The sequence below is a fragment of the Taeniopygia guttata genome, chromosome 1 (assembly GCF_048771995.1).
Source record: "Taeniopygia guttata chromosome 1, bTaeGut7.mat, whole genome shotgun sequence".
Lineage (NCBI taxonomy): Eukaryota > Metazoa > Chordata > Aves > Passeriformes > Estrildidae > Taeniopygia > Taeniopygia guttata.
This window is the reverse complement of record NC_133024.1, coordinates 4,386,421-4,409,444: the sequence shown is the minus strand read 5'-3', so window position 1 is coordinate 4,409,444 and position 23,024 is coordinate 4,386,421. Positions and strand designations below refer to the sequence as shown.

Sequence of the window (23,024 nt, the reverse complement as noted above, 5' to 3'; positions counted from 1 at the left end):
TGTCCTAACTCTAAACTTTATTACTCTAATTGTATTACTACTTTTATAACCATTTTATTATTATTAAACTTTTAAAAACCGAGTGATCGGCGTTTTTCACGTAAGTCACTTTATACTCTCATCACCCCCCCCCACACCCCGGTGCCGGCACAAGATGGCGCCGGCCGTGAGGGGAGGCAGCGGGGGCGGGCCGGGCCGCTCGAGCCGCCGCTCCGCGCAGGCGCCGTGCCGCGGTCCCGCCCGGCGGTGGCGGAGCGGGCGGCAGGGGGCGCTGCGGGCGGCGCGGCCATGCTCGCGGGGCCGGGCCTGGGCCGCAGCGCGGGGCGGCCGGAGCGGGGGGCGCCGGGGCCTGGCGGGGCGGCCGGGGGGTGCGTGGCGGGATGTTCCGCAAGGCGCGGAGGGTGAACGTGCGCAAGCGGAACGACTCGGAGGAAGAAGATGAGGAGCGCGACGAGGAGCCGCCTCAGGAGCCGGCGCCGGCGGCCGGGGCGGCGGGGGAAGGGCCCAGCGAGGCCTCCGCGCCGCCGGGCGCCGGGCTGCTGCCGCTGCCCGCCGGCTGCGTGCCCCTCGCCCTGCCCGGTAGCCCCGCGGCTTTCGCCTGCGCTGCCAGCTACGGGGCGGCTCTCGGCTTGGGGCTGGGCTTGATGGGAGGCGACCGAGCGGGGCTGGCGGCTCTGGCGGCGCCCGCTGCCCTGCGCCCGCCGCCGCCGCAGCCCCAGCAGGGCAATGGGCTGCCGGCTGCCGGGCGCCCCAAGGAGAAGAAGCGGTCGCGGGAGAACAAAGAGGTGCCGAGGGCCAGCCTGCTCAGCTTCCAGGACGAGGAGGAGGGTGAGGCAGAGATAATTGCCTGGCTTTTGGGTCGTGAGAGAGAACCGGAGCTGCTCTGCCTGCACTGGGCCTCTCCCGGCCCTCCAAGCGAGCAGGATCCGTGTTTATTTTTTAGGGCTGTGTGGCCTGGGGTGATGTGGGATCACATAAGACGGGGCGAACCCTGAGAGCACGGGCCACCCCCGTCCCCTGCGTGGCCAGCGTGCTTCCAGCGTGGTTAGCTGTGGTGTAGGGGTTCAGGTTGCTCTTGTGTTGCTGGTGCGTCCCTTGTGCTGCATTTGCTGCCCCTTGGATGCCTGGAGTACGTGCAGCCTGTACCTCCCCCTGGAGCCATCGGTGTTAGCTGAGGAGCATCTGTCCCGTGGCTTTCTGACGAGGTGGTTTTAATCTGATGTGCCTGGTGTTCACGGGTCTCCTCGGACTCACTGCCTGTTGTCCGAACAGTTCACAGTTTTGAGTTGTCTTAGAAGGAATTCTCTTGAAATCACTGAAACTTGGTTTCTAAGAGTTGTGATTTTAAATCTTCATAGAAATACTGAAGGTGTATAATTAGACTTTCACTAGAGATGTGAAAGAACCCTACAATGGCATTTGTTAATGTTTTTTTAATGGCATTTATGATGTTCCAGGTACAAAATTGAGAGATTAAATCAATAACTATGCCTGACAGATCTCATGTAATGTTATCCAATTTCTCTTTTAAAGAAACAGAAGAAGTTTTCAAAGTGAAGAAATCAAGTTACAGCAAAAAGATTGTAAAACAGTTGAAGAAGGAATACAAAGAAGATCTTGAAAAATCAAAAGTTAGAACAGAGGTCAATTCTCCAACAGATGGTAATTGCAAAACTAATAGTAACTTCTGTAGTGGAAAAGATGAAGTGCTGTAATTTAATTTCTTGTTTTCAAAATGAATTTTTAGTCTTCTAGAGAATTTCACATTTAGAGCTGAAGTAAAGCACAGATGAAATGTGTTACTTGAGCCTTAGGAATGCTGTTCTATATTGGTGGAAAGTTCTTTGGTTTTCATGTAGAAGTTAACACAGAAGGATGGAACTTCTCAGTTCTGTTAGATGGTTGGCAGTAGACATCAGTATTCTGAATTGCAGCTGTGTTTATGACAGATGAATTGCTTAGTGAATTAGGAAGGAATTCCATTCCTTTGAAAATGTACCTGGTGCTTGTCTGACAAGATGTGTCCTTGTAATGCATTTTCTTCCAAAAGGAAGATTTTTGGGGTGAGCAGAGTGATGGTCTTTGTTATTAAGTTAATTGTTAAACAGCTGCCTGTTTCAGGACTTGGACCTTCGAGTATACTTGATTAAGATGATAGACTCAAAGTGTTGGAACCAAATGATCTGTTAACAATGTACAGTCCTTGAGAGGTTGAAATAGAGCCCGGGACTTCAATTTCATTTTACTATTGGTTTTTGGGAAGCTCATTGGTAAAGTGTAGTGCTTCCTTTTCCACTTAAGTTTTTACATAAATTATGTAATGCTATGAGCACGAGCTGAGAGGCTTATGATCTAAAGATTGCAATGATCTAGAGAAGCACATGGAGGTTGAACATGGTCCCATGCAGGAAATACCCTTTTAAAATTTAATTAATTATTTTTAAAGATTTTGTCTGCATTTAGAAAACCCACATATTCTTTCTTATTAGAATCTTTAAATTGCCTATGCGGTGGTGTGGGACATGAGCAAAACCAGAAATTATCATTTCTGTGGCTAGTATTCAGGTCATCTGTGAAAACCTGGATTCTTGCTTCTGTCACAATGATCCTTAAACTTAAAGACTGCTACTGAGAGAGTAGCCTGGGTTCTCTAAACAAGTGCTTGAGTCTGAAACCTCAGATACATGCAGCTTGGTTTGGGTAGCTGGGTTTAACATACATTTTTTTACACATTATTATACTTGCTGCCTGTATCTGTATGTTACCCACCTAATGTAGGGTGCAGCCCAAGAGGAAAACGAATGGTTCTTTTGAAATCAATCATTTCTTGTGGAAATACTTGGTGTAACACAGGCAGTGCTTTCTCATTGAAAGAGACTTTGACAAGGTTGCACAAGGTTGAGTTCCCCCACTTTCTTAATACTTGACAGTATGAAGAATGTTTAGTGGTTGGTGGGGCCTGCCTTGTCACATTTTATTTTGAGAAGATGTCAGTGATTTAATCACAATTAAGAAAGTGTATTTTCCTAGATCTCAAACAATAAAATTATTATTTAACATTTTCATTTGATTTTCACTTTTGGTTGTTATATCTTTAAAAAAATACTTCTGAGTGGTCTTTATAAATGGAGTAAAACATGGACTTTGCTGTCTTATCAGTTGAAGCACCACTAGAAAAGATAGGACAGAATAAGGATGTAGGCCAAGAAGATGGGACTGCAAACAGTGAGCATGGTGAAGAAGAAATGGAAGTTGAAAGTGAGAAGGAAGAAGAGAAACCAAAAGCTGGTGGTGCTTTTTCAAGTGCTCTGTCATCACTGAATGTTCTCCGCCCAGGTTGGTTTTTATAATATGTCTGATAAGTTACCAAGTGAGTTAGGTGATATTTATAGCAGACTAATGTGTGAGAGAGATTAGGAAATAGTTTCCAACAATTTAGAATCTGAAAGTTCAAGCAATTGATATTTTCTGAAGGTGTTCAGTTTTACAAATCTTACGGGAGAAAATGTTTTGCTACGGAATGCTTCACCCTGATGTCAGAAGCAGGAGTTCATCTCTCAGGTAGATGACAAACTGCGAGAAAATCTAGATTTGGAATAGGTGACTTCACATGAGATTTAACTGCTTTCAGTTAAAATTTCTTCTTTAATTAAAATATTTCAATTATGGGTCTGCAAGGTATCTGAAATATTTTCCTATCCTGTTTTGTATACTGAGGTTCTAGTCAGGCCCTGAGGTCAGAGAAATCACTCTGAGAAAATATTTTTGAAACTAGTTTGCTAATTATGGTAGTTTGGTCCCCAAATACCAGATGGGTGTCCTGGGTCCACATGTTGGTTTATATTTCGTATGTAAGTTGCGTTAAGTTTTGTGCTGCAGATTTTAGAGTTTTCAATTAGGTTTGATGTTTTTCATGTTTCCCCTTGACTGTACAATTTTCTGTATATTAATTGTGTCTGATTTTGTGTCCTCTTAATCTCTGACCGATAATAGTCTATTGAAACAGGTGATGCTTTTTATTCCCCCAAAATAAGAAGAGCTGTGAGCATTATTGAGATGGGAAATGACACAGTAATTTTTTTCCTCCCTTTGCAATAGTCAGCTCCTGTAAAGGGCTTCCTCCTCTTTAGGAATAGTTCACATAGGATCACTAGGCTTCTGCTTTTATGACATGAGCTGCTGGAAGCAGAACCAGACTTTCTGTGGTGATCCTAACTTTGAGGGTTTCTGGTCAGAAAGTTAACATGTTTAGCATCTAAGTTGTTTGCAAATGTTTTCTGTGAATATGGATTTGCTTCCTCTCCTGCTTATTTTTTTTTTTTCCCCCTGAGTGCAGAGATGATTTGATACAGTGACAGAGATGAGCAGTAAGAAACTGTAGCACTTGTTTTGGTTGCAGTGGTTGTTTAACCGTGCACGCATTTGTCTCTAGGAGAAATTCCAGATGCTGCTTTTATTCATGCCGCTAGGAAAAAGCGTCAAATGGCTCGTGAACTTGGAGACTTTACCCCCGTTGACTCTGAACCAGGTAAAAGCCGCCTTGTTCGAGAAGATGAAAATGATGCCAGTGATGATGAAGATGATGACGAGAAGAGGAGGATAGTTTTTACAGTGAAGGAAAAATCCCAAAGGCAAAAGATTGCTGAGGAAATAGGTAAACCCTTTTTTGGAAGGTCAGCTGATAAATGTTCACACTGTTTTCACTGCGAGTGCTCCCATTCAGCATTTTTAAACAACATGTTTTTCAAACAATCTGGAGTTGCATAACATTTCTGAGGAAAATTACTACATAATGGTATATGCTTGTAAAATTTTGAGCACAAAACTATGTTCCTGTGCACACTGCTGACTGTAATAGAAACTTAAACTAGGATCAATTCCTGTTTTGCCTGTACTCTGTTTTTAGGGAGTATATAATTGTGAAAAGAAAAACATTTGATATAGAAGCCTTCTGGCTGGCTAGCAGGTAAAATAACCTTTTGGAAAATGAGTTAGAAATTAGAGGATTTCACCAGCAATGAATTGCTAATTTTCCCATTGGATCTTTCAAATAGAACCCCTGTGCTAATAATTCACAGGCCAGTGTCCTTAATTCCTCATGAAGAGTAAAGGAAGATACTCTGAGATGTTCTCACTGAGGCATGGTTTCAGGTTTTTGAATTTGAATTACAATTATGAATGCATTATCTTCTTTTTCTTACTTGTATGAAGGTATTGAGGGAAGCGATGATGAAGCACTAGTGGCAGGGGAGCAAGATGAAGAACTCAGTAGGTGGGAGCAAGAGCAGATACGAAAAGGAATCAACATACCCCAGGCATGTATATAATTGTGCACTCTTTTTTGGTTTGTTTCTGCAAGTATTGGCTAAATCCTTTACAAACTTGAGTAGTTTACAGAAGGCTGTTTCATTTGAGAAATGAAGTCTAAATTCTGATGTTCTTTAAAGAGAAATAGCATAAGTATTTGGAATGGTAATGATACTAAGAATTTGTCCATTTATCTTCTTGAGGGCATTTGTTTCTTCTCTCTTAGATATTGGATGCTTTAATCCCCTTGATAATTACATTTTATGACTGTCTCTGCTTATATTTTTCACTTTGATTTGAAATGTGTGAAAAAGTTTCCCCTTTCTTTAAAGCCTGATATAGTACAATTGCATTTCCTCTGCCACTAGGTTCAACCAAGTCAGCCTGCAGAAGTGAATAATGTGTACTACCAGAACACTTACCAGACACTGTCTTATGGTTCATCATATGGCATTCCATACACCTATGCTGCGTATGGATCATCGGAAACCAAGTCTCAAAAAACAGATAATACAGTTCCTTTCAAAACTCCCAGTAATGAGATGACTCCTGTTACTATTGATTTGGTAAAGAAACAGCTTAAAGACAGGTAGGACAGACCATCTTTTTAGACTTAAAGACCTGTCCCCTAGGTTTCTGTTCCTCAGGTGTCTTTTAGTCTCGGTGAGCAAACACAGAGTTTCATCGCTGGAAACTGACTGGTACATCCATTAAAAAAAAAAAAAGGCAAACAAAAAAGCTCAAAGTGAAGATGACATTGACACTTTGTTCGAAAATCTCCTTGGATTGCTTCTCTGGAAGTGAAACTTTAAATGTGAGGCCATTAATCTTGTTGAAGAGAGGTCTGAGTTCCATCTTCTGGACACTGCACAGTCTTATAGTGAAGAAATGAAAGGCCAGTGAGGTGTTTAGCTTATCAAGCTGCATTCCTGTAAACTGTGAATCAGAGATTTCCCCTTCAGTAGATAAAGAATTTAATTTTTAGTGCATACAGGGATTTACAGTGTATACTGTAATCTGCTTGTCAGGTACGCAGAAGGTATGGACTGAACAACACAATTGCAGTGAGAAATCGTGTGTAATGAACAGCTTGCACTTTACATGTCTTCGAAATGGGTTTGTATGGCCCTTGTAGTGTTGCAGCCTTTGACAGTGAATCACATTAGTAGAGAAAAAAGACTGCTTTGTATAAGCTGTAGTTCATGTCCACCCCCAACCTGTTCTGCCAGCTTTTGATTAGGGGCAGCCTTGCACTATTCTGTGTGCTGTCAGCTCCTGTAGAAGTTTGTAGGAGTGGCCAGTGCCATGCACTACAGCACAGTCTAGCAAATGAGTGTTGATCCTTAGCCTTGTGGTTCATGAAGAGAGGGGAGAAGGTGACAAATCAACGGTCAAGAATTTCTTTGCAAAATTTCCTGTATATAGGCTCAGTACTTGCACTGTACTGTCTGTTTGATGTCTCAATGGTCTGAAATAGACAGACTTTTGGATGTAAATTTACTATTTATCCATTGCCCTTCAGGTTGGACTCTATGAAAGAAATGCACAAAGCTAATCGGCAGCAATATGAGAAACACCAGCAAAGCCAAGAGGACTCTACCAAGGCAATTGAAAGATTAGAAGGGTCTTCTGGGGGTATTGGTGAACGGTATAAGTTTTTGCAAGAAATGCGAGGGTATGTCCAAGACTTGCTTGAGTGTTTCAGTGAAAAGGTAAGGATGCAAAAACATTCATCTCTTTACAAAAAAAAAAAAAAAAGAAAAAAAAAAAAGTCTCTTATTACATGCCAAACAGCACATCTCCCTCTGTTTTCGAAAAAAGTCCTTTGAGAGCATATTCTTCTAAAGGTTTGGTTGTTTGAGGATTGAAAAGAACTTTATACCATGCTAAGCTCATTATCAGAAATCTCTCCTCCCAGCTCACTGACTTTAGATTGCCTAAAAAGTACAGATTTTATGTCTTCAGGATTTTCGTAGATACTTTGGTGTTTCAACTTTACTCAGAACTCCTTTTTACTTGTGTTTGACATCAGGTTAGCAAAAATAAGGGCTGAATTACAACATTGCTACTTTCTGGAGTGCTTGATGTACACAATAACAGAGGCTTGTATTTTCTGTGTTATTATAAACTTCCTCCTGACAGATGTTTCTTGGTATTGCTCTGGAGTCTGAAGGAGAGAAGTTTTATAACTAGCATAGCTGTTCAAAGACACCCACACTTAAAAATATATTTCTTTCATGTAGTGTGATACTTTTATGTATCTCTAAGTCAAAAACTTAGTCTTTTCTCTTAGGTTATGCGCTGTGCTTTGATTGCTTGCTTTGTTGTAAATATAATAGGAACTCTTGAATATATAGCTATATATACACACATGTAGTAGGCACACAGAGAAGCTGTAGAATTCAGTTAATAGTATATTGGCTATTTCTTCATTGTCTTCCAACTTGAATACAATTGTAGTATAATAATTTCTTAATATCCTGTCAGAAGAATTGAGTAGTTTTAAGCTACTGCTTGCCTAGCCTGCTAGGTATGAGAGAGGAATGGAGAAGCATTTTGGGTGCTGATGGGTTAGATATTAATTCTCGTCTGTTAGTGGAACTGGGAGAGTCCAGTCTTTGTCCTGTAAAAGTGAAGAGTAACTGTGTCATGAGCAAACCCAGGAAATGTGGGACAGTCAGTTCACCCAGCTGATTGATTAGTGTAACTAATTAGTTGCAATTGATTGTTCACTTAAGAAGCCATATTCCTGAATCTGTATTAGCATTAGCTGTTGAAGATTAATAAAGGTACTTTCATAAGCAGCACTGGCAGTGCTGGTTCCCCAAATGGCTGATTTCCTCTTCAAGATAAATTTTTACATTTTTACTCTGAGATAAATTTCTGTTTCAGAAATCAAGTTAAATATCTGTGTCTCTATTCAGTGTTTGCTTTCTAAACACCTTTTGGTAAATTACTTCTGTGATGACTATAAACCATGTCTGGAGGTTCTCCTTGATAGCATAAGCTGTCTTTTTCAAATATTTTTAAGATGTGACTTTTATCATCTCATGCTTCTTAGAGGCATTCACAGAGTTTTGCTGGTTTCAGGTGGAGGCTGCTGCTGTACTTGTATGTTAAGTGAGTTGCAAAAGCAGCAGGTTATATGGTCAGTGTGACAGGAGCATTTAATTTATTTTGGTATTGTTTGGCCACATAATGTGGTTTGGAATTCAGTGCTTTCAGCATGGCAAAAGTACCAGCAAATTCAGAACCAGTAGCCCAAAGGATACTGAAAAGTTTTCTAAAAAGGAGGTGTTGAAAGGGGACAAAGTCAAGTAATAAAATCAGTATCAGTTTTTATTTAAATAAAATGCAGTAGGACGGTAAATTGTTCTAATCTTTTTAGTGTAGAGATAAATTACCTTCAGCTTTTTTTCAGAACCTGTGGCCCTGACTGCTTCTATTTAAGGTGTTACTATTATTTATAATAATATATGTAGTTATTATAATATACATGAGGATATGTATATGTATAATAATAATAATACTCTCTCTATATATATATATATACACAAAAACATATATTGAAATACGATATTTTGAAGAGATTCTGAATGTTAGGATCACTTTGCCCAGCCTTAAGGCTCAGCAGAGTATGAGAAGACAGCTATTACACAGATTTTAGAAACAAGTTCTAGAGAGGTCAAATCCTCTGTAATACTTTTTTTCCCTGGTAAATAAGAAAAGCAATAGAGTGGCAGATGGTTGCATGACTTCCTTCAGAAATAATTACTGTAAAAATTATGCCTTCTGAGAAGGCTGGCGAGTCACAATGGCAGTTTTACATTTTGACTATAGGAACATACAGTGGATACAGAAAGATTGAATTGTTCTGGGCATGCCTTTGACAGCAGAAGTAGATGAACTGTTACTTTACCTCAAGAACTGAATTACCGAAACATGCTCTGTGTATCAGAATTATCCTTGTGATCTAAATGTTTAGAGACCTTTCTGCTTTTCCTCTTCTACTGTTTACAAGGAAAGTGAATTAAAAATCACCTTGAAAACACTGAATTTAAGGTACTGACTAAACAAAACTGGGAATGAGGGTTGTAACTTTATAGTAGTCAGTAAAATTGTCGGCCACTCATTAACCACAGTATTGATTAGAGAAGAATAAGGCCTTCCAAATATCTTGTATTCTGAACGGGAAATATTTTGAGTGGATTCATATATCTGAACACATCACTAGGTTTCTTTTTTAATCCTGAGAAAATTACAGAAAGAACCACTAGGGATGCATTGAAAATTTTTCATTTAACTTTTCAATCTTAGAATTTCCTCTACATGCTTAAGAAAAGAAGCTGTATTTTCTATGATAAACTGCAGTAAAGCTAGTATTTTTAAACTATTATTTCTATTTTCAAACCTGTCTTAAATTCCAAATATGAACTTCCAGCTCTTGGAATATTATTCCCTCCTTGTCTTTCTCTCTACTCTTTTCTCCAAAAGAAAGGTGTGCATATTTTGAGTTGGTGCAGAGCTGCTTTCATTTTAATCCCTGGAGCCCTGTTTATCCTACAAAGCTAAAACCTTTTTCTTCTCTGATGTGTATGTCAGTCTCAGCGAGCTGAAATTGCTCTGTAGCTATGAACTCGGAATTTTACATTTTACTGAAGGAGGTTCTTCAATAGTTGCTGAGTCACATTCTAAAATACTTCAGGAAACAATTTCTGATTTTATCTTTTGTTTTGAAAAAAAAACATAATCCTGGATGGTAGGCAGCAATGAAATATAAAAGGCTGGAAGACTGTGGAGTAAGCATACGTCTCAGAGGTAAGGAGGACATGGCTTAAGTGTTCATACCAAAAGGACTTGCCTTTCCAAATTAAGAGATTGTGAAAACTTCTGGTTTGCTATTTAATGTCAGGAGGTTCCTGGCTGTCATAATATCTATTTTTATTAGAGATGCGACCAAAATAGTTCATTAAAGAAAGAAAAAAAAGTGGCAGGTCTGACGTGATGTACCTGATTAATTCAAGGTTATACTTAAAGCATAACTTGCACAAATTGTACTTTTGCAGAAATTTTAGTTTTAGTGATGAGCTAGAGGAGTATTTGACTGATTTGAATTACCTGTTGGCATAACACCCTTATGCAGGGTTTTATTTCATTTCAGTAAAATATTTCAGCATATGCTATTAAGAGTTAGAGGACACAAAACAATAGCTGCTGGCTTCAGTAGGTTGGATTGATGGGTGTGTTTTTCACTGCATACAGTCAGGTGATTTTCTCACTGAAGTGTAAAATACTTCTGCATTCTTGTTTAGAGACAGAGAGGAAACATTTGACATCTGAGAATTGCAGACCTTTACATAACATGTAACATGCTTGGCAGGGAAAGCAAGAATACTGGAAAAATATTTCACACTCTTAATAGGATGTCTGGCTCTGTAGACTCATTCAAGCCATGGAAGTTGCTTTCAGAATGCTTTTGTTCTGATTGAAAGCTGCCAGTGTTAAATGTATGCACTTTCCACACCTTGATATTTCCTGTTGCAAATGATACAGATGAGTCAAAGGCAGGACTTTGTGCTGCTGGGAGCACAGTGACAGCATTTTGCTCCGGAATAGACTGGGACCCCAGAATTGAGCAGCTCAGGATCCGGGTATTACGTGGTGTGTTGTATTTTTACAGGTGCCTCTGATTAATGAACTTGAATCTGCAATGCACCAGCTGTACAAACAGCGAGCTTCCCGCCTTGTCCAAAGACGACAAGATGATATTAAAGATGAATCTTCGGAGTTTTCAAGCCATTCAAGTCAGTCCATCTTGAAGGTTTTTATTATTCATTAAACAACCTTGTTTACTTAATATGACTTAATTGAAATGTAAATGTTTAATGTATGACTGTCCTATTAAAGTTTATTCTTACTCTTGGATGAGTAGAAGCAAGTTTAGATGAAAGTTCTCTAATCTGTTTTGTTTTAAACTTGAAACCACTGTAACTCTGACTTCATCTCCTCTTTCTGTTTCTCTTAACTATATTTTCTCCTTCCTAGCACTAAAAATGTGTGCATGGTGGCTGTGAGAGCAGTGGTAGCATGTGACTCCCCATTTTCTTATATCAGGACTTTAAAAAAAATTATTTTAACCTTCTTGAATCTATAAATGTCATTTAACATGTACAGTTAACTGTATAAAGCCACAAAGCACCGGGCTAGACTTCTATCTAATGTTCTGTTTTGTAGCCAGTATAAGCATTTGATTTCAGACACTTAACTGGTAAATTAAAGACCTGGAAGGCTAAGCAGACTAATACAGTGACCTTGTATGAAATACAGCTTAAGAATAGCCAGTTAAAATGCCTGCTTACTGTAAATTTGTGGATGGGGGATTCTCACTAAGGAGGTTTCTTAGGGTGATTTCAGTATGTAAAACTCTACAAAAGCATAAATGTTAATTTGGATGGAAATACATGTTTCTTGGATGAGGTTTTATTCAGCGGATTAAATCATTGGATGAAATATCCTATTAATAGGAGTCTTCTTTATGCTTCAGAGAGCTTCCCATTTTTAAAAATGGCTTTCTGTCCTGTTGTTGATTTAAAATTCTATAATCAATGCCATTTCCCTGTTCTACTACAGTTGTCAGAGATGAAATCTTGTTAGTACCATTAGCTAGAATTTACCAAGATGATGAAATGTTAGGATGTCAGAGTTGGTCATTCCTTTATAGAGTGGTTAGCATACATATTCTTTTTAGGACTATTATGTGGAGTTCCAGGCATTACATGGCCTTGCAGTTTTATCATGAAAATGCTGTTTTGAGAACTAGAAACCTATTTTCTAAAAGAAGCTTAGAATGGATTTTTTTTATGATGGTGTTTAATAATAGGATGGGAATAGTTGTCATTGCTGAGGTTGGGTTTTACAGAGAGATCTTATTTAGTATCTGGAAGTTTGGATAAGGCTCTTAGTAGTTCAGGTATTGAATTGGAATACTGACATAGATTGGCATTAATACTTTAAACAATGAATTTGTAAATAGATTTTTGTCAGAACATGTAAATTTATTCCTGAAGTTTGGATAGGGTGTTGTTTAAATGGTAATGTTTATACTTTAATGGGTGGACTTGAGCAGTGGTTAGCATTCAGTCTACTGTTTAAAATTTACCTGGAAAGGAGGAACTGGAAACACTCCTGCCTGCTCTCTGCTGTTCTAGCTGTGTTGTTGTCTATAGCCAGGAACATAGATAAGCAGAGCTTGAAAAAATGAGGGAAGATGGTTTATCTTTCTGTAGATTTTCATGTGTTTTAAACTTTAGGTAATCTAAAGCATATGAACTTAAAAACACTGTGACTAGAACTCTGCAATAACATCTATTCTTGCCTCAGTCACTCTTGTGTGCCCTTTTTTTTTTTTTTGCTAGTTTTCTTCTTAAAAATTATGTGGTGATTGTGTTTATGTAAGGAGCATTTTTTTCTTGGACATTTAATTTAAGCTATTTCTGTTAAAACTGTTGACCTCTGTGTAGTTCGGCACTGTTGTGAGAGGGATAAGAGTGAAGTACAGTGAAAACTACTTGGCATTTAAGTGGAAATTTTTCCAAAGTCCACTGCTTTCTGTTTTAACCTCTACACATCGTGAATTCAGGCTTCTGGGGGGCATTGTGGGTTTTTTTTTCTTTTTTGATACTTCGACTTTCTATTTCAAATTACACTTAGTTTAAAAGTGGGTAAAAGGCTCTTATGAAACTGCCTACAGCACATTTATTGAATAATAAATAAGTATTTTAATTTTCATTGATGTAATTTTACAGATAAAGCACTGATGGCTCCAAATCTTGATTCTTTTGGGCGAGACAGAGTGATCTATCAAGAGCAAGTCAAGCGTCGGACTGCAGAAAGAGAGGCTAGAAGGTAGAGAATGAGATTTCTTTTCTCCTCTAGGAGTCTTTGCCTGCCTGCAGGATATAACTGTGTGATGTGCTACGATGAGTGGCAATGTTTGCTTCTTCCTTGCAAAGGGAAGAAAACACTTCAGCTGCTATGCTGGGCAGGGGTATTATTATATATGCCAGCTTATTATGCAAATATACAAAACATTCCATGATACTGATTTAAAATTACTAAAAGAAAGTGTAGTAAATAAATTCCATATCCATATGGTCTCTGCTGGTTTTGTTTCTTTCCATTGTTTGAGGCAGCAACATAGTGGAATGCTTGAGGTTGTGGTGTAGTAGAAGTTCTTTTCAGCTTGGCTTCCCTGGAACTAAAAGGACAAGCCTAAGTGGGCATATGCATTGTATAGGTGGGGAAAACAGCTGGTTTCTCTTGCTTCACTATAGCTGGTTCACACTGCTGCTCCTTTCAGAGCTCGCCGCAGACAAGCCAGAGAGCAAACTGGGAAGATGGCAGATCACCTTGAAGGCCTTTCCAGCGATGACGAGGAAACTTCAACAGATATCACAAACTTCAACTTGGAGAGAGGTTAGAAAAGCTGCCCAAGCTTTATCACAGAGTCACAGCATGGGCTGGGTTGGAAGGGACCTTAAATCCCAGCCAGTTCCACTCCCCTGCCATGGGCAGAAACACCTTTTACTAGTTGAGGTTGCTGCAAGCCCCATCCAAGCCGCCCTTGAACACTTCCAGGCATGGAGCAGTCAGTCACAGCTTCTCTGGTCATATGCTTGGGCCTTACCACCCTTACAGGGGAAGAAATTTTTCCCAGTATCCTGTCTAACCCTGCCCTTTGTCAGTGGGAAGCCACTCTCCCTTGTCCTGTCACTCCAGGCCCTTGTAAATAATCCCTCTCCATCCTGCAGACTCCCTTCAGGTACTCTAAGGCCACAGTGAAGTTACTCTGAAGCCTATTCTCCAGACTGAACAATCCCAATCCTCTTATGGAACAACATACCAAATACTTGGTATCCAGTTGCAGCCCTGTTTATATATTTCACCACATTTTGGAAGGACTTTAGGAATTTTTGATTTCTGGGTCATCAATGTGACCAGAATAGTCTCTATCACCAACCTGTTGTGTGTCTTGCAGCTGACTGAATAAACCTATCCTTAGTGAGGTTTTTTTTATTTAATTCTAATATGCTTTTGCAGGCAGTAAGCTTTTGGACTGTCAGTAAGTCTTCCAATTTGTAAAATATAGTTTATCATTATTGAAATACGTGTTTGTCTTACTTGGGAAATTCTGAAAACCTCAGTGCTTTGGAAGTCTTTTTTTTGGTTCATGGCAAGTATTTAGTGGAGTTGTGAATAAGCTTCTAGAAATGCAATGACAGAAGTTTGGTATAGTCTTGTTGCAGCCTGGCAAAGTTTGCAAATGACAGAAATCAATGTTGTATGCAAACACTGCAGAAAAATCTTGTGATACAATTAGCATTTGCTCTGATTAAAAGAGAATCAAGTTAGAAGAAGTGAAGAGGGAGGAGACCAGGATTGCATACATAGAATTACTTGTGTTGCACTGAGGAGAGATTGAATGGTTTTGGTCTCTCCAAGTAGAACAATATCAGCTTTTCACATATGATATCTGGGGACCATGAAATTAAGTGATAGGTTGGGAAAGAATTTATTTCCCACAGAGGAAGTAATAAATAGCAAAGTCATTGATGTAGGTGGTTGTGGAGACCCGAAGTATGAATGTATTAGAAAAGCAATTAGATGAACTGTCTAGCTGTTGGGTCCTTTGGAGGTGCAGACAGTTTCCACACCTTTAGTTGCTGGCTAATTTGCTGCAATTTTATGATTGCATTGATTTTCTGTGTACAGGGAGGGGTCTTGGATAAACAGAACAGCTGTTCAGGGTTGTTAGGTGCTGTAATGAACTTTGTTAAATTAAATTATCTAGATTCAATGGGGCTGAATTGCACTTGGTAGCTTGGCAATTTATATGTGCAAAAGCATTTTGTAGAAATTTCTTCAGTTTCTGAATAGGCAGAAAGAATGTTTGTAAAGCTTTTTTACTATTGTTTGCAGGTCTCATGTTAGTCCAGAAACAGCAGTGGAACAGAGGAGTGAACTTTGGGTCTAATAACTTTATATATAGTGTTTTTTCTTAATCACAGTATGAAAAGTGTGGTTATATGTTTATGGGAGTTAGCTTATGCCAGTGAGCATCAAAGCAGGTCTTGAAAGAGGCATTACAGGGAGTAGGTGATTAACTTTTTGTTCCTTTTCTCCCCTGCTAGATCGTATATTGAAAGAATCCAGCAAAGTTTTCGAAGATGTTTTGGAAAGTTTTTACTCGATTGATTGCATTAAGTCACAGTTTGAAGCTTGGCGCTCCAAGTACTTTGCTTCTTATAAGGATGCTTATATTGGCCTGTGTTTACCAAAGCTGTTTAACCCTTTAATCAGACTTCAGCTGCTTACCTGGACTCCTTTGGAGGTAAGCTCTTCTGCAAGCAGCTTCTGTCTTAGCTGCTACAGGGTGGTTCTTTCACACTTGAGCAGAGCAAAGTAAATTGCACGTTTGATGTGTGCTTCTTCTAAAAGTGTGTTCTAGGGATGAAGTTTCAAATGGGCACCTGTCTTGGCAAAGTTTTTCAGGGGAGTGCCTGGACTAGTTGATCCTTCCCAGCAAGCCAGAGTTAAATTTTATTACATTGCCAGATCCTTCTCAGGAAGTGGTGTAGACCAAAAAATCTGCTACTGCCCAAGGTAGTGGGTTGGAACTAGGTGATCGTTAAGGTCCCTTCCAACAAACCATTGTATGGTTCTGTGCAAATACATTTAGTCTTTAAAATACTTCAGAGAAAATTGTGCCTCTAGATAACGCTGTTTCATCAGAAGTGGAACTAAGAAGTTTGTTCTTACGTGGAATTACAACCTGTGTTTCTAGGTTATGTATCTGTCTCTCACCTACACCTCCATGCCCTGTAGAATTCTGGCTGGCAATTTCCAAGTCTTTCTCATAGTGCTCACTGCCCAGTTATTATGTAGGGAACATGGGAGAAGCAGGACAGCACTGTGGCAGCCCAGTATCCCTGGCACACATTTGTTGTCCAGCCTGGATATGTATTTCAGGAGATGCCACCAGGACAAACAGTTCATGTAGCTTTTGACTCCCTCTCTGTTCCTCCTTTGTTCTTTTTAGAAGTGTTTTTTTTTTTTCCCTTAACCTACCAAGAGAATATCTGCAGAAGGGGTTTAGTTATCACCTCTTCTCCAAGTGCAGAGGAGGGGGAGGCATGACTTCTCTCTGCAGGGGAAGTTCAGAGTGTTAATAATAATTAATATAATAATTTAAATAATGTTGTAATATTGAATAGTTTTATTAATTTGATGTCTGACTTCATTAATCAAGCAAGGAAAAATCTAAGAAAGATTCCATAATTAAATTTAAAACATTTTTTTGTGCGTTCTCTCTTCCCCCATGCTATTTTTCTGAGTTTTCAGGTTGACAAAACAAAGCTGATGTTAATTGGAGACATGGTAGAGAATTATTATAAAGTCTAACTGTATTCACTACTCTCTGTTACTGGTCCTGGTAAGCATTTTGTTGAGGTAGAAAAATGACAAGGTGCTCATAAAAAGGGGTTTGAAATCTAGAAGGCATAATTTTAAAACGCAGCACAGCTGAGCTGTACTTCCGACTTGTACTCTAATCTGTAGGCTTTTGTTTGGTTTAGGTGTAAGTAGGAGTTAAAATCTGTGGGGCAACAACTGCTAAAAAATCAGTCTTGCTTCAGAAATTTTCTCTTTTCGTTACATCTAGTGGCTCTGCTGGTAGAATGAATTGGTTAATTTGCCAGAGTGTTTTTAAGCTGTTTTTGTATCATACTTGCACGCATAATACTTTTTCTATGTGTTGACTTCAAATCTTTGTTTAGGAATCTAACCCCAGTTCTTTTTTTTTAGGGCAAGTGTCGAGATTTTGAAACAATGTTGTGGTTTGAGTCATTGCTGTTTTATGGCTGTGAAGAGCAGGAGCAGGTGAAGGATGATGCTGATATTTCACTGCTGCCTACCATTGTAGAGAGAGTTGTTCTCCCTAAATTAACAGGTATAGGCTTGAAAAATGACAGGGAGGGGGTTGTGGAGTCTGGTGCTTGTTTGTGCTTTCAGATTTTACTGTTTTGTAAACAGTTGCATGACTTTGAGTATATAATACTTTATGTGAGTATATAATACTGTATTTGTACAATAATTACTGTATTTGAATATATGTAAAGTGGACTAATTCTTTAATCTCTTACAGTAATTTCTGAAAATATCTGGGATCCCTTTTCTACCACACAGACATCAAGAATGGTAGCAATTGTACAGAAACTAATAGATGGATATCCCTCAGTGGTGAATGCAGAAAACAAAAATACACAAGTAAGTTGTTGGATTTTTTTCTTAAATATGTTGTATAAGTTAAGGAATTTGAATACATTTTTAATACCTTATATTGGGAAATACAGCAAGAAAAATAATTTTAAAATTATTTGGTGCTCTGCAGCCTTATTGTGGGGAGTAAAGTTTGGTGATAAATTAAAAGAAGAAACCCAGTGAAGCCTCCTCAAAATAGTAGAGATAAAGATACACCAGATGAAGTAAGACTTCCTGGTCTCCAGTTTTGCTGTAAGGGTTGACTACAAATACTTGGACTTTTCTTTTTTAGATCTTTGCAGCCTTTTCAAATGTATTGTCTGGAAACTGGGTTGTTTTATTTGCCTTCTGTGAATGCAGGAAGTGGTAATAAGAGTTTGAGTTGTGATTGAAAGTGTCAAATTTCTGCTTTGTTAATTATTACAAGCTTCTTTAAGACTATTTATTTGTGTGCTCAAATATGTATGTGTGTTTACTGTTATGGTCACAAGTGTTCTTTGTTACTTTAAAAATCAGTTTCTGAGTGTTTAACTTCTAAACAGTGCATTGGACATTTAAAAAAAAATTACCTGTTTCAGATGCTTTTAAAGGCCTTGTTGCTAAGAATGAGGAGAACACTAGATGATGATGTATTCATGCCCTTGTATCCAAAAAAGTAAGTTTACTTTCCACTATGGTGTTAGACTTTTCTTAGCAAGTCACTCTGTTCTGCCCATAGTTAAGAGGGGTTTTTCCCAGTGTGGTTCAGTGCCTGGGTTCAGGAGATCTTTTCTCATCCTTCTGGGAGCATTTAGCAGAGACAAGAAGGATGAAAGGGAGTATTTGTGGAAATGAACTGTGTCTTGGAAGGAAAAAGCCAGCAAATTCAAGAGAGAGGTGTGGTCTTGGTTGCTCATTAAAGAACTGTCTTACTTTCCAGCATCTTAGAAAACAAGAACTCTGGTCCATATTTGTTTTTCCAACGTCAGTTTTGGTCCTCTGTTAAGGTAAGTCAGTAAATATGTCTGGTAAATCTTTGGTCTAAGACAGTGTAGCAATAAAATCCTCCTCAAATTTGTGGAAAACAGTAGATGGAAACTGCTTCAACTTCACTTGCAAAAACTCCAACTCCGGATTCTTAGTCTTTGATAGTGCACTGTGCCCTCTTCATGGTGTGTCCAGTCACCAGTGGTGTCCCCCAGGGCTCACTTTTGTGCCCAGTCCTGTTTTATATCCTTAGTGATGATCTGGATGAGGGGATCAAGTGCACCCTCAGTAAATTTGTGGACTACACCAAGTTGGGTGGGAGTGTTGATCTGCTGGAGGGCAGGAAGGCTCTGCAGAGGGACCTGGATTGATGAGGGTCAGCAAGGCGAAGTGCTGGGTCCCTACTTTGTCCACAGTAACCCCAGAACTGGGGCTGGAGTGGCTGGAAAGCTGCTGGGCAGTTGGGAAAGAGGAGGTGGGGAAGGGGGGAGACAGGACAGGGACCCCTTATCGCTGCCTGAATGTGGAGTGTGGTCAAGGAGGTGTGGCTCTGCTCACAGGCAGCAACAGGATGAGGGGAAATGTCCTCCAGCTCTGCCAGGAGAGCTTCAGGATGGACATGGAGAAGAATTTTGTCACAGAAAGGATAATTAACCGTGGGGATGGACTACCTGGCAAGGTGGTGGTGTCACATCCCTGGAGGTGTTTTTGAAGATGGACATGGCACTCCATATTCTGGTCAGGTTGATGAGGTGATATTTGGTCTAAGAGTGGACTTCATCTCAGAGGTCTTTTCCAACCTAATTGGTTTGGTAGTTGAAAAGGTTGTCAAGAGGAAGCACCATCATTTCAACTCGAATGTTACGAGGTCACTTAGCTTACTCACCCCAGGTTTATATCCTTGTGCTTGTCAGAATAAAATATACTACTTTTGGGGGATGTAGGAGCTCAAAGCTGTGGCTGTCATAGTTTATTTCCAGTAAAAGACTGTGAAAAAAAATTAACTCCCAGCTAAACAGAAAGTAGAGACTGATGTTGATTGAAAAACTGCTCTCCATGATCACATAAACAGAACTCTTCTCTGGAATTTTCTGTTCAAATGGCAGCAGCAAGGGAGACTGTATTCTGAATAGGTTTGCAAAACATTTAAAATATTTTAAAACGTTTCTGATGAACTCTCTGATTTCAGTACATTTTGGAATAGTTATTTTCCCTGTGTTGTATTTTTAGTTATTGGGAAACTTTCTCCAGTGGTATGGAATCCTTTCAAACAAAACTCTACAGGAGCTGTCCATAGATGGGTTGCTAAATAGATACATTCTTATGGCTTTTCAAAACTCAGAGTATGGAGAGGACAGCATTAAGAAAGCTCAAAGTGTAAGTAAAATCAAGCAATGTTTAAAGTAATGGATTTAAACTGAAAGGAATATGTAGTTAGAACTTGATGTTGCCTATGAAATCTTGGCTTTGATAACTCAAAAGCTTGTGAAAAATAGATTTTTTTTTTTTTGGTAGTATACAGACTAAAGAAAGATCCTTCTCTGGCTCATACCATGGATTAGGTATACTGTGGGTTTCAGTGCTTTACTGCTTGGATTTTGGTGTGGGTTTTTTTGGTAGTTTTCTAATTTTTTCACTCAGTTGGGCCTTATCCCTGCAGTCTTACTAGGCAGACTTCACAAGTTATACATGTTACCTAGCTTTTAAAAATTTTGTTACGTTGTGTTTAACTTCCTTTTTCCCGTTTTTCATAGGTAATTGCTTGCTTCCCTAAGCAGTGGTTCACTAATCTAACGGGAGACAAGACTATTTCTCAGCTAGAAAACTTCTGTAGATACCTTGTTCACCTGGCTGATACAATTTACAGAAACAGCATCGGTTGCTCTGATGTAGAGAAGAGAAATGCAAGGTAACTTACTTTGAGTGAAAGCAGTTGCAGTTCTTGTGATTTGATTTATTTTGCCAATGCACGCAAACATGGGTAACTCTCTACATCCTGCTGTGTATCTTTGGAAACTTCTTTGAATTCACACATTAGAAATGGATATTTTTAAGGTGTCTGAAAATAGCAACTGCTGGAAATACTTGAAAGCTGATAATATATTTTGGACTACTGCTTAGTGTCCTGGATTCTTTATAAAAAGCAGGGAGAAGCACTTTTTGTATGAGCAGATATAAAATCAGGACAAGGGGGAGTGGCTTTAAACCTGAAGGAGGAGATATTTGTGTTAGACATTGGGAAGGAATCTTGGCTGTGAAGGTGGTGAGGCCCTGGCACATGTTGCCCAGGGAAGCTTCTTGTCCCTACAAATGCTCAGTGCCAGGTTGGATGGAGCTCTAAGCAACCTGGTCTGCTGGAATGTGTCCCTGTCCATGGCAGAGAGTTGGACTGTGATGAGATTTAAAGATACCATCCAACCCAAAACATTCTATGATTCTGCCAAATTTTGTGGCTGCCATGTCTGGACTGTTTCACCTTGTGAGCCTGTTGCTGGATCCTGCATAGTGGCTTCTAAATTGCAAACTGTCTTTTGTATACAGTTCAAAAGTTCTTTACTATTTATACAACCAACTAGATGAACCTGTTTCACCTGAGATCCAAGAATAATTTTACTTGAATCCAATGATCAGCTTAATTAGCAGCTTGCATTAGACACATTCCTGCTGGCCAAGTAAGCTGACATGCAATGGGAGCAGCAACAGCACAGGAATGAACAGTCTTCCAGTCTTGGTACAGTCCTGTGTTTCAGTGTAACAGTTTGGGATTGAAGTTTATTTAAGTTTTTGAACTCTCTTGTTTGCTGGTATGTTTCTAAATTTGAAAGAGCCGTCTTCACCAGGTGAAACGATAACTTGGTAGAAATTTTTATTGGAAGAGAAACTTCCAATTATCCTGTTTTCATAGCAGGTTCTAATTTGATTTCTATCTTCTGTCTTGCTTTTTCCCAGCATTTAACAAATCTGTTGTCATTACTCATTAAGCAAGTATAATAAATCTGCAACAGGAATATGAAATATATGGCTCCACAATGCAGTCATCTGTTGGAAAATTAATCAATGTCATTGATTGTTCTGTTTCTATATTGTCTTCTGCTGCCTCTTTTTTAGGGAGCATATCAAGCAGATTGTGAAGCTTCTAGCAAGTATCCGAGCTCTGGATCATGCTGTTACTGTTGCAAATGATCACAACGTAAAAGAGTTCAAGATTCTAATAGAAGGAAAATAGACTTTTCCCACCATCCATTTTGAGCTTTAAAACCATTCCTGATGTGTAATTTATGTACATATGTAAAGTTTCTTAAACTGTAAAGTATTGATCTTTGTTTTAATACAAAGTGCATTCTTATATACATCCTTAAAAATAAAAATCATTGACTTCACTGAAAACAAAAATGGAATCCCAAGGTTGTCATCTTTCCTGAAACAAGATTTTTCCTCAAATTTCTCAAAATCTTGTTCACAAAAATACTTTGTGCCCATAATCAGTGGTCATCTACACCTGTTAATTGTTCCATGGTTAACTGGAATGTGTATAATAGATTCTGTGTAATACAATGATGCATATATTTATACCACCATGTTGCTTTCACACTGGATATAGAGATGTTGTACTGTCACAGTAAGCTTTTCATTTGCTAAAAATAGTTATTTTGAAAATAAAATGATCGTATTATTGGTCAAAAGGGCTGGTAAAACATTCAAATATGTGAAAAGTCACGAGTTGAAGAATAGGGGCACATTGAAGTGGAGCCTGACCTTTAAAAGGCAGCTGTGCACTCCAAGTGGAGTAACTAAAAAGTGATTTGCATCCAGAATATGGAAGTCTTGCCACTGTCCTTCAAAAGGAAGATCTGGATAACGGGTGAAGTATTTTTTTTTATATACAGGCAGACACTGGGAATTTGTGATTATTGTGCATGTGTAGATGGTGGCAGTTCTTTCATTTTGTAGGACTAATGGTTTACCTCTGAATTCTGGACCCTCCTTCCTTTTCTAAAGTGCTTAAGTTGTGTCAGGATTGGGGTGGGGAGGTGTTGGGTTTGGTTTTTTGTTTGTTTGATTTGTTTTTTTGGTTTTGTTTTGTAATGTCATTCATGGAACCTGTTTCTTCAGGTTAGCGTGGCTGAAGATATGGAGCAAAATTAAGGTATTTTGAAACCTTTGAAGTATTTACATAGTGGATATTAAAATGTTACACTTTCCACTGTTAGGAAAATGAATCCACAAACATCAGAGGTTTATGTCCAAAAAGGAGACAGAGGAGTCCTGAGAGCACTAGTGACTTGATCTTGGGGTCCAAGGCAGGTGGAGAGCTGTAATAGCCTTAGATTAACAGCTATTCTCCATGTGTGCCCAGCTTTTTTTTTTTAGGGGAGCTATAGCAATTAATCTGCATTCTGAATAATATTTATGCTTACTGCATGTGATATAAT

General features: G+C 39.1%; 1 protein-coding gene across 2 annotated transcripts; it reads left to right on the top strand.

Moving 5' to 3' along the window:
* The first annotated feature begins 261 nt into the window (after positions 1–261).
* Positions 262–21,984, top strand: PAXBP1 (PAX3 and PAX7 binding protein 1). 2 transcript variants are annotated; one of them, XM_030290740.4, is made up of 18 exons: positions 262–828; positions 1,534–1,662; positions 3,160–3,336; positions 4,433–4,528; positions 5,212–5,315; positions 5,676–5,896; positions 6,830–7,019; positions 10,988–11,111; positions 13,113–13,212; positions 13,667–13,782; positions 15,498–15,697; positions 17,170–17,314; positions 17,510–17,631; positions 18,204–18,280; positions 18,545–18,611; positions 19,822–19,968; positions 20,346–20,500; positions 21,700–21,984. In XM_030290740.4, exons 1-18 carry the CDS (start codon positions 381–383, stop codon positions 21,815–21,817), a joined length of 2,736 nt encoding a protein of 911 aa, XP_030146600.2. In that variant the 5' UTR covers positions 262–380; the 3' UTR covers positions 21,818–21,984. The 2 variants fall into 2 exon arrangements, with proteins under 2 accessions (XP_030146600.2, XP_002188042.4); XM_002188006.6 differs by having other exon boundaries at positions 4,433–4,654.
* The last annotated feature ends 1,040 nt before the right edge of the window (positions 21,985–23,024 follow it).